The 12,473-nt window shown below is 42.2% G+C and overlaps 1 protein-coding gene across 1 annotated transcript in view; it reads right to left on the minus strand.

The window, feature by feature from the left end:
* LMTK2 (lemur tyrosine kinase 2) overlaps window positions 1-12,473 on the minus strand; it is a 105,013-nt gene that overhangs the window by 43,016 nt on the left and 49,524 nt on the right. The window contains exons 5-6 of the mRNA XM_006859754.1: window positions 8,347-8,465; window positions 3,691-3,778 (exon numbers count right to left, since the gene is read on the minus strand). Of these exons, the coding sequence (XP_006859816.1) occupies window positions 3,691-3,778; window positions 8,347-8,465 (207 nt within the window). The remainder of the gene's footprint in view (window positions 1-3,690; window positions 3,779-8,346; window positions 8,466-12,473) is intronic.

The raw sequence follows: 12,473 nt of genomic DNA on the forward strand, positions 1-12,473 counted from the left end.
TACCGACTCGATGGCACCTAACAACAACAACCACAACACACTGAATCCTGGAGTCCTGGTGTGGCATTGTAGGATAAGCACTGGACTACAAGGTCGGTTTGGAATTCAAGGCCGGTGGTTGAAACTCCCCAGTCAGTCCTCGGAAACCCATACAGGATTGCCGTAAGTCAACTCTATAGCACTAAACAGCAGCAGCATACTGAGGCCTGGTGTGGCGCTCTAGGATAAGCTCTTGTGGTTCAAACCCACCAGCAGCAACTTGGAAACTCAATACAGGGTCACTGTGAGTTGGAACTAACTCACCAGCACTTACAAACAATGACATGCTCCGATACACATCACCCAAGAGCCGTGGTGATGTAGTGGGTTAAGTGTCGGGCTGCCAACCATGAGGTCTGCCGTTCAAACCCACCAGCCACTGCCTGGGTGAAAGACAAGGCTGTCCAATCTTGTGAAGATTCACAGACTCAAGATTGTCTAAAAAGGAGTTCTAGTCTGTCGTATCCAGATGCAGTGAGTTGTAATCAACCTGATGACAGTGGGTTTGTATACACATGACTCAAATCTTAAGTAATTAAGACCCATTAATTTAAATAATTCCTGGTGTGGTGCTACAGGATCAGCACTGGACTGCGAACCACAAGGTCAGCAGTTCAAACCCACCAGTGGTTCCTCAGAAGCCCTATACAGGGTGGCTGTGAGTCAGAATCAACTGGATGGCACTTTACAACAACAATAAAGAAGTAAACATTAATAAAAGTAACTACTGTTTACTAAGTCCTTAAATAAGGAGGCTTGGAAAAGTTAGTAGACAAATTCCCATATATTCTAATTCCATTTTCCATGAACTCCTTGAAGCCCCCTCAAATGTATTCAGTGACTTAGATTCATCACCTGTCGTCTTTAATAACTTAAGGGCTAGACAGCTTTATCCCTATTTTACAGATGGTTAAACAGAAGCAAAAAGTTAAAGTAAGTTTGTAAGGTGATACACTGCCAGCGGCAGAACAAACCTCTGCCAGCCAGGCTCTGAAGGCCGAGAAGGCAGGGCTGATCCATCTCTAAATTCCCTAGACCTCTGAGCACTCCATGGGAGCTCGATACATTTCTGGGGAATGAATGATCCTTTAGCAAACCACAAGCTCACTGCTCATTCCCGGGAGGGCACAGTGTACCTCCGGTGGTAACAAGTTCTGTATGACACTCTGCGTGACCCTCTCCATGCATGCCATACACATCGTCACCACTGGCGCTACAAACCCGGGGCCCTGGCCCAGCTGCCAAAGTCACTCGGAACAGCACTGAGTGCTTTTGACAACAGGCTGGTAATTCCATTTTACAGGGAGCTGCTGAGGTACCTGTGCAGACAGCCTCTCCCTTCTGCTGCAGAGGTTACTGTCCAGCAGGGCCACCTCTCAACAGCGCCTGACCTACTAAGACCATGTGAAGAGAAGCACCCGCACTGTCCTCCATAGTTTCTGTTTTGGGATCATGTCAACTGCTCAGTCAGATGGGCCCATTTCTGGGGGGTTGGGAGCTGGGGATGTGTGTCTGTAGGGGGGTCCCTGCTGGTGAGCTGCTGCTCCCTTTGAAGCCTTCAGACAGGCCTTGGAGATACCATAGGCTTGGTGCCAGATCAGCCGAATGAACTGGGGATTTCTTTGGGTGCAGGTCTGCTTTTCTGTGCACTGTAATGTTCTGGTACAAAGCAACCCAACAAACCCTAACGAATTCAATGAACATCCTACTGCTGCTTTTGGAATATGCCAATGACAACCTTAAACAATGAATTAAAAAGATATTCAGAGGTGAGATGAAATACTCTGCACAGGAAAAGACGTTTACAGAAAGTTTTCACAAAGAAATTATTATTCACAAAGAACAATCTTTGCAAATATAAATCCCAACAGGTAATATGCCAAGAAATGTAGGTTCTCTCAAAACAGAAATGTTACATTCCCTATTTCTCATCCTGTGAGTGAAGAGATTCTTGGGCTCCCCAAATCAGGAAGATGTCCGATATATCTAATCACAGTTAGGAGCCCTAGTAGAGAAATGTGTGAGCACTCAAGTGCTAATCAAAAGGTTGGGAAGTTCAAACCTGCCCAGTGGGGCTTGGAACCCACCCAACAGCTCTGAGGAAGAAAAGACCTGGCAATGTGGTACCATAAATACACAGTCACAAAAACCCTGTGGAGCAGTTCCACTCTGTCATGTGGTGTCACTAGGAGGCAACCTAACAACAACAGCAGCTATGGGTAAGATGTCAAGCTTCCAGGAGGGGCAAACCTATATCCAAGCTCTGTTTAGACCACTTACTTTGGTCCACAACATTTTCTTTCTTTAAAAAAAGAATTTTATTGTGAAGGTATACAGAGCAGATCATTAGTTTCATCTTCCAGAACTCACATACTATGCTTCATTACGATGACTGCAATCTCCTGCACCATGTGTCATCTGTCAGTAGAACTGACCTCTGTTGCCTTTAACTCTTACATTCCTCCCTGGGTCTCCTGCCACCTTCACCTTTCTTCTGCCAACCTCCATCTTGTTGTATATTGCTGCCCTATTACCCATGGTGGAGTCCGGGTGTGGCACTGTGGGTTAATGAGCTGGACTGCAAGGTTGGTGTAAACTGCAAGGTCAGTGGTTCAAGCTCATCAACCACTCCTTGGAAACCCTAAATGGAGTTGCTATGGGTCAGAACTGACTCGATGGCACTTAAAAAAACAACAACAACATTACCTATGTTAACATGTGTCTACCCTCTAGTCCATGAATAATTTACCCTCCCCCCAGTAACCATCAAAGGTTTACAACATTTTCTTAATCTCACTGAGCCTTATTTTAATCATAAGTAAAATGTGGGTAAACACTAGTACTAATTCCAGGGTCTGCTTTGACTCAATGTGATACTACAGGTAAATGGTTCAGTACAAGCCCAGAGTACAAGACACGTATGTGTGTCAGCTAATAGACTATGAAATATTATACCACACAGTCTTCAAATGGGAGGAAGAATTGGAAATAGTCCCTTCTCCTGCATGTCTATGTGTCAAAACCACCAAGGTCCCAACTAGCACGATTGAACAGTCTGATGGAGGCACAACAGATGGTTCTGGTTAGAATGGGAGCGAAGTGCAGAACATCACTCAAATTATTAAAACAGGCCAGACAAACTGGACCATCTGAAACCAGAGGGCACCCTTAGACTATCGCTCTGAGATGCTCTTTACAACTTGAAAAATAACCATCTCAAGATGACCTTTTAGCAAAAAAGCAGAATGGCACACAAAAATATAGGCTATTACCCATTAGATCAGTGCTTTACCAAAAACAACAACAACAACAAAATCTGTATGAGTCCAACAGGTCAACATGTGATCTAAAAAGCAAAGATGAGAGGGGGGCAGAGGAATGAGAGTAAGGCAACGGAACAATCAGAACACTAGGAAAGGGAATGCGGGCAGATGTGGAAAATGTAGCTAAGGACACTGAGCCATTTTTGTGGAAATTGTCAAGTGGGAACTTAATTTGCTATGTAAAACTTTCAGCAAAACCCCTAAAAAATATTATTGTCAAGTGGGAACTTAACTTGCTATGTAAACTTTCAGCAAAACCCCTAAAAAAAAAAAAACTTAAGCATTTACCTTTGAAAGTTTTGAACTTGAACTTCTACTGAAAACTTACCAAGTCACAGAACTCAAACACCAAAAGATAAGGAATTGCTTCGACACATTGTCCAACACACTGAAGAATATTTGGATGCTGAAGAATACTGGAAAAATAAAACATGACATTATTCATTAGGAAGCATGCTAGTATAACTGGTCCAATATTTACCCAAATTTTAATATTCATAATGATTTAAATATGGTACACTAGAGAGGTCATACTAAGTATACGGTCAACAGATTTATACTATTCAAATATTTAATAATAAAATCACAGCTATCACACTGTAGTATTCTATTATGCCTTTGATGTCTTCGGGTTGGTGGTGATATCCCTGCTTCCTTCTTGATACTAATAATACAGTTTCTCTCATACTTCACGGATCTCAAAGAACCAGCTTTTTGTTTCATTGGTTTTCTCTGTTGGTTTTGTATCCAATTTTACTGATCTCTGCTCATATCTTTAGTACTTCCTCCTGTTGGTTTTGGGTTTATTTTGTTCTTCATTTTCTAGTTTCTTGTGAACTTAAGACTACTGATTTGAAACGTTTCCTCATTTCTTATGTTAAACAATAAATTTAATGCTATGAATTTCCCCATCCTCACTGCTTTAGTTGCAGCCTACGAATTCTATTATGCTGTATTTTTGCTTGCATATAGTTGAATAAACTTGATTGAATTTCCCTAAAGATTTCCCCTTTGAGCCATAGATTATTAAGAAGTGTGCTGTTTAGTTTCTAAATGTTTAGAGTTTTTTATGTATTTTGCTACAAATTTTGGCTTCACTGCACTGTGGGGAAAGAAAAACAATACGTACAGTTTCAATTCTTTAAATTTATGGAGGTTTATTTTATGGTACAGGATATGGTCTGTCTTGGCATACGTCACATGGGTGCTTGAAAAGAATGTGTATTCTCAAGTTGCTGGGTGGAGTGTTCCATGAATGTCAATTAGATCACATTAGTTGATGTTGTTGTTAAGTGCTATCGAGTCAGTTCCAACTCACAGCAACTCTGTGTCAGGTTTCTGAGGCTATAAATCTGTGAGAATAGAAAGTCTCACTTCTCTCCCATGGAGCAGCTAATGAGCTCAAACCAGCAACCTTGCGGTCACAATCCACTACAGAGCCACTGCATTCTCACTGGTTAATGGCACATTTGAATTCTATATCCTTGATGATTTTTCTGTCAATTATTGATAAGTAAGTGTTAAAACCTCCAACTGTAACTGTGGGAGTGTTTATTTCTCTTTGCAATTCTATCCATTGGAGCCACACCACATATTTTAAGGCTCTGTTCTTTCCTGAATACACAGTGGTTGTAATGTTGTCAAGTTGGTTCTAGCTCACAGTGACCCCATGTACAACAGAAGGAAACACTGCTGGGACCTGCACCATCTTCACATCGTTGGCTGTGTTTACGCCCACCATTGAAGCCACTATGTCAATACATCTCGTTAAAGCTCTTCCTCTTTTCCGCTGATCCCCTACTTTACCAAGCATGATGTCCCTTTCTAGGGACTGATCCCTCCTGATATTATGTCCAAAGTACATGGGACAAAGTCTTGCCATACTCCCTTCTAAAGTACATTCTGGTTGTGCTTCTTCCAACAAGAGTTGTTCATTCTTCTGGCAGTCCATGGTATATTCAATATTCTTTGCTAATACTATAATTCAAAGCCATAAATTTTTAAGTCTTCTTAATCATTGTCCAATTTTCACATGCATATGTGGCGACAGAAAATACCATGGCTTGGGTCAGGCAAACCTTAGTCCTCAAAGTGACATCTATACTCTTGAACACTTTAAAGAGGTCTTTTGAGGCACATTTACCCACTACAATATGGAGTTTGATTTCTTGACTGCTACTTCCATGAGCATTGATTGTGGATCCAAGTAAAATGAAATCTATGACAATTTCAATCTTTTCTCCGTCTAACATGATTCTGTTTATTACTCTAGTAGTGAGGGTTTCTTTTCTTTATACTGAGTTGTAATCTGTATTAAGTTCTGTACTCTTTGATCTTAAAGTCCCCTTCACTTTCAGCAAGGTTATGTCATCTGCATATCACAGGTTGTTAACGAGTCTTCTTCCAATCCTTCCAAATTCTTCTTAATATAGTCCAGTTTCTCTGCTCAGCATACAGACTGAATAAATATGGTGAAAGGATACAACCTTCACACCCTTTCCTGATTTTAAACCTGATTTCGCACGACTGCCTCTTGGTTTATGTAAAGGTTCCTGATGAGCACAATTAAAAGGGTTCTAGAATTCCCATTCTTCACAATGTTACCCAGTTTGTTATGATCCACATAGTTGAATGCCTTTGGCAGTCAATGAAACACAAGTAAACATCTTTCTGGTATGCTCTGATTTCAGCCAAGATTTATCGGACGTCAGCAAAGGCAACCTGTGTTACCGTCCTCTTCTGAATCCGGCTTCTGGCAGCTCCCTATTAATAAACTACTGCAAACATTTTTTAATTCTCTTCAGCAAAAATTTATTTGTGTGTGATATTAATGATACTGTTAGAGGATCTCTGCGTTTCCAGTGGATCACTTTTCTATGCAATGGGCCCAAATAAGAATCTCTTCCAATCAGTTGGCCAGATAGCTATATTCCAAATTCCTTGGTATAGATAAGTGAGTGCTTTCAATTTGTTGAAAACATCTCACTTGGTGAATTCCTGGAGCCTTGTGTTTCGTCAATGTCTTCAGTGCAACTAGAACTTCTTTTAGTACCATCAGTTCTTAGCTACCTCTTAAAATGGATGAATATCAGCCAATGCTTTTTGGTACCGTGAGTCTGTTTTTCATCTTCTTTTGCTGCTTCCTGCATCATTTGACATTTTTTGCCATAGAAACCTTCCTTATTGCACACACAGTAGTGAATATATGTTAGTAGGTCTTTTTAATAGGTTGATCCTTTCATCGTTATATAATCTCTCTGTCTCTTGTAGTTTTCTTTAGTCGTGAGTCTACTTGATCTGATTTTAATATAACCAATCCTGTTTCCTTTAGATTAATGTTTGTTGACATGGAACATCTTTTCCTATCCTTTCACGGTCAATATACCTATACAGTTATGAAGTTGAGTTTCTTATAGTAAGTGTATAGTTGGCTTTTTCTTACTGTATTTAAACTACTTACATTTAATAAATTATTGATATGCTAAGGGTTTATTGGGCTGTGAACAACAAAGTCTGGGTTTGAGCCCACCGTTTGCATTACAGGAGAAAGATGAGGCTTTCTGCTTCCGCAAAGATTTAAAAAGCCCCGGAAAACCTATACAGGGTTGCTACAAGTTGGAATCACTCGAAGGCACTTAATAATGACAAGGGCTTAAGTCTTTCATTTAATTTTTGTATTGTTCCCTCTATTCTTTATCCTAGTTTCCTTTTCCTGCCTTCCTGTAGGTGGCTCCAGACAGCACATTATATAACATATCACAGTCTACTGGTGTCAACATTTCACCACTTTAAGTAAGATGCAGAAACCTTGGCTCCCTCCAAGTTTCTTTACCCTCCCTCCTCATTTGTAACATAATTGTCTTAATATTTCCTCTGCATCCATCCTTTGAGAATCACATTTGACAATGTTAGATGTCTGCTTCAACCATCAAAATGTAATTTTGAAAATTTAAAAGAAGGAAAGTCTATTATATCTACCCATATTTTTATTTGTTCCATTATCCTTCCTAATTTTCCAAGATTCCTTCTTTTATGATTTCCTTTGTTTAGAGAACTTCCTTTAGCTACTCTTTTAAGGCAGGCCTCCTGACAGCAAGTCCTCCTGGTTTTCCTTCATTAGAGAAAGTCTTAATTTTCCCTTTAGTTTTCAGAACTCTGACTCTGCACGGATTTCTCTGGGTTTCACCTGTTTGGGATTCACTAATCTTGAATCTGCAAGTTTCTTTCTTTTCCAAACTTTGCAAAATTTTCAGTGATTATTTCTCTAAAAATTTCTTAATTCCTTTCCTGGGCACTCTGATTCCATAAATGTTACACCTTTTTTTGTTAGATTTCCCCTGTCCGTGAGACTCTACACACACACACAAACACACACACGAGTGGCTTCAAAAACGTGGGAAAAAGGTTATTAAAATATAAGAGAATTTTTCCACTAACTTGTTGAAGCCCCCTTGTAGTTAGTGTTTATCCTCTTTGTTGCTCAAATTGTGTAAATGCTATAAATGCTGTTGTTTTAGTTTCAAGTTCCTAAGTTTTTCTTCAGTCCTTTCCGTTCTGCTACTGAACACATCCTTTTCATTTTGGCTATTGTGTTTTTCACCTCCAAAAATTTGAAGTCTTCTATTTCTTTGCTGAGACTTCCTATTTCTTTGCTGGGATTCTTTCATTTGTTTCCGTATGTCAGCAATTGTTCACAAAAGCATCTGTATGATGACTGCTTTAAAATCCTTTCCAGATCATTCTAACAACTGTCACCTTGGTGTTGCAATCTATTGTCTTTGTCATTTAAGTTGAGTTTTTCTGGTTCTTGGAATGACATATGAATCTTCTACTGAAACTTGAACATGTAGTAAGTATTGTGTTATGAGACTTTAGTTTCTAATGACATTGCATTATTTTGTAAGTGGCTATTCTGAAGTAGTTTTAAACGCTTGATTTTCAACAGATTAAGACATGTTTACAGAACACGTTAAGGTTTACTTACTAGTAAGGTTCTCCATTTTTCAGAAAGGTATCTTGTTCTTTTGGGCTGGCACTGGCTTTTAACTCCTTCACAATCACTCTGGCTACACTTGTACCTGTGTAAATCTCCCCTAGGAGCACCTGCAACCAAGAACAGGCATTCCAGTCACCGCTATCAAAATGGTAAAGAAGACTGATTTCTCTCTTATCAAATAATGAAGTATATGAAAACAAATTAAACAACAAACAGGGAGCTCTTATTATTTTACATACTTCTTCACAAACAGGTTTGGTGAGTACAAATATTTTCCTGTAGAAAATGACCATTTTAAACAACTTATCACATAATTGGAGTCCTGGTGTGGTGCTACAGGATAAGCATGGACCTCAAGGTCAGTGCAAACTGCAAAGTCAATGGTTCAAAGTCGCCAGTCACTCCTCGGAATCCCTACACAGGGTTGCTGAATCAGAACCAACTCATCAGCACTTAACAACATCATATACTTACAACAGTCATACATTTATAAATATTTCACTTCTGTTTTGGTTTCTTTCTCTCTCTCTCTTTTTTAAATGTACTATGTCTTCATAATGTACAGTGGCTCCACAGTTTAAACACTGAACTATGAACCTAAAGGTTGGCAGTTTGAGCCCACCAGCCGCATCACGGAAGAAAAATGAGGCTTTCTGCTCCCACAAAAATGTGAGGCCTCAGAAACCTAAGACAGGATCACTTTAACAACAACAACATGCCTTCACGGAAATGAACACCAGCATTTCAAAGTATGAATGTAGAAGATCCATTCACAAGCTCAGTTCAGACATAACTCATGTTTCTCAAAAACTTAAAACTGAGTTTTGAAATCTAATCTTCCTTCTCATGAGAAAGCCAAGTGGCAAAGAGCCAATGCCTTGTTTCACTTCATTCTAACCCTGAAGGCCCATAGTATTCCAAAAATTGCTAAGTACCACTGAGTCGGTGCCAATTCATAGCGAGCCTGTACAGGGTTTCCCAGAAGCAGTGAGTAGGTTTGAACTTGTTGCTGTTAAGTGCCATCGAGTCGGTTCCAACTCACAGAGACCCTGTATCTGGTTTCCAAGGATACTGTATGTGTGGGTTTAAACCACCAACCTTATGGTTAACATTCTAGTGCTTAGCCTACAAGCCACACCAGGACTCTATTCCAAAGATACCAGGTCTTTATCTTGAACCCTAAACTCCAGTCAAAGCACACAGAAGAGTATTTGTCTACTGCAGTGAATCAAACACTAAGCAAGCATGAGCTGCCTCATATAAAGACATGTGGTGCTGTGGGTTAATGAACCAGACTGCAAGGCTGTTTAACTGCAAGGTCGGTGGATCAAGCTCACCAGCTGCTCCTTGGAAACCCTATACAGGGTCGCTATGGGTCGGAATCGACTCAACGGCCCTTACCAACAACAGCAAAAGAGAAATACATAGAACAGTGCAAACGCATTAAAAAATGTAACATAGGATAAAAACGATGGCATAAACAAATGCAAAGGCAGTAAAATCAACAGAAAGCAGGAGGAAACTGATAACTAGGGCAAATTTTTGTCTCAGTGATGATATTGTGCATGTATAACAAGTGTAACGATCATAAGATGCCAGCTTCCAAAGAGAAGAACAGTCGGCTACTTCTGGCTATTGTTTCTCTCTCCGTGTGTTACCATTGTGGTGTTCAATATCCACATAGACAATTCATCCAGCACCTTGACCTCTCAATTCTTTAACTCCAATCATTTTTTCTCCAGCCTGGAACTCCTCTCTCGAATGCGATTTTTGTGTACCCAAGCAGTCTCCTTGCTAGCAGTAGAATAAGCTTTTCAGATCTAACATCCTGATTTCCTCCCCCAGGGCCTGCTCTCCCTGTACGCTTTCTCATTGAAATCCATGGCAATCCCCTTCTCCCAGCTCATCTGGGAAAGACAGAGTCCTCCTTGGCTCTTCTCTTGCCTAGTCCACACCTACTCCACCCTAAGTCCCACATTCCCGCCCTTCTCCCAGGTCCACTGCTCCCACCCAGGTTCATGCCCCATCACCTCTCCCTGCAAGACCACAGCAGCCTCTGCATTGCACTGAATCAAAAACAAAACAACCCCACTGCTATCAAGTTAGTTCTGATTCACAGGAACTCTTTCCACAGCTGTAAATCTTTACAGAAACAGACTGCCACTTCTTTCTTCCACAGAGGGGCTGACAGGCTAGAAACTCAGTTGAGCTGCTTTAGTCACTGCACCACCAGGGCTCCTTCTGTATAGGCCTGCCCTCCATGCCCTCTAACTTACAGGTACGCTATACGACAGAGTAGAATTGCCTGACAGGGTTTCCAAAGCTGTAAATCTTTATGGAAAGAGACGGCCACATCTTTCTTCTGCAGAGCGGGTATGGGTTCTAACCACAGACCTTACACTTTGCAGTCGAACTCTGTACTGTACTGAATTGTTGCTGTTGTTGTTAAGTGCCGTCGAGTTGGTTCCGACCCATAGAGACCAAGTACAGGGTTTCCGAGGTTGTAAATCTTTACGGGAGCAGAAAGCCTCATCTTTCTCCCCGCAGAGCAGCTGGTAGTTTCGAACTGATGACCATAAGGTTTGCAGCCCAATTCACAGCCACTACGCTACCAGAGCGCCTTACTGTACTGAATAGTGTCCTCCAAAAAAATTCATGCCCACTAGGAATCGGACTCCTGGAGTGGTGCTGTAGGATCAGTACTGGACTGCAAACCACAAGGTCAACAGCTCAAACCCAGCTTTACAGACAGGGTCACTATGAGTCAGAACCAACTCAACGGCACTTAACAACAACAAAGGACCCGATGCCTATGACCTTACTTGGAGATAAGCTCTTTATAGATGTCATCAAGTTAGGGTGAGACCACACTGGATTCGGGTGGGCCCTAAATACCATGACTAGTGTCCTTTTAAGGAGAGATGTGGAGACACAGAGACCGGAAACAGCCCGGTGAAGACCAAGGCAGAGACTGACTGGAGTGGTGTGTCTACAAGCCAAGGAAGGCCAAGGACTGTTGGCAACCACCAGAAGCCAGGAGAGTATGGTACGGGAGAAGTCCTCCCTCAGAGACTGCAGAGGAAACCACAGCTTACTGACAGGCCGCTGCTGCTGTGGGGTAACACTGAGTTGATTCCGACTCACAGAGACACCAAGTGACAGAGCAGATGGGCCCTGTGGTGTTTTCCAGGCTGTAAGGTTCCCAGGAGCCCATCGCCAGCCCTTTCTTCCACAGTCACTGGGAGGGTTCCACCGCCAGGGCTCCATTCTAGCCTCCAGGGCAGTCATTGCTCTGGCAGACCTAGGAGACTCACATACTTTCTCGCCAGTGTCCCTGCTTTGGCCATGGCCCTCCACACTATGTCCTCAACACAGCTGCCAGAGGGATCCTTTTAAAAGGTAAGTCGGATCACGTCACCCATTTCTTCCCCTACCTCACTCTGGGTGGAAGTCTGAATCTCTCCGCTCTCCCACGTCACATGCTGCTCTGGGTAGTCTCCTGCTACAGTGTGCTTGCTGTCTGAGGGTTCTAAGCACTGCTATACGCCCACCACTATACCCTGGCCAAGACCATTCCCATCAGAGCAAACAGATCTTCCCCTCTTAATTCCTCTGCTAACGACACAATTCCCACTCCATTAGGAACCTCTTACAGAGCCCAACAGCTCCTCTGAGGAGATGTCTGTCATACTGAGATGGTTGCTCCGGTGCTATAGCACTTGGCTGGCTACGAGAAAGATCATTCACAGCTAGCAGTGTTTCCCAGGGGTCTGCAGGACCTGAAGGCCTACCGTGATTTTAGTGTCATAAAGGAAAGAGGAGGGAAAAAAGGAACAGCAGAGGAGGAGAAAATGAAAAATAAATGAACCTTGTTGGGTACCATCAAGTCCATTTCGACTCATAGCAGCTGACTGTGACAGAGCAGAACTGTCCCCTAGGGTGTTCTAGGCTGTCGGGTGTTCTGGGCTGTCGGGTGTTCTAGGCTGTTGGGTGTTCTGGGCTGTCGGGTGCTCTGGGCTATCGGGTGTTCTGGGCTGTCGGGTGTTCTGGGCTGTCGGGTGCTCGGGGCTGTGGGGTGTTCTGGGCTGTCGGGTGTTCTGGGCTGTCGGGTGTTC

The sequence above is a fragment of the Chrysochloris asiatica genome, unplaced genomic scaffold, assembly GCF_000296735.1.
Source record: "Chrysochloris asiatica unplaced genomic scaffold, ChrAsi1.0 scaffold00034, whole genome shotgun sequence".
Taxonomy (NCBI): domain Eukaryota; kingdom Metazoa; phylum Chordata; class Mammalia; order Afrosoricida; family Chrysochloridae; genus Chrysochloris; species Chrysochloris asiatica.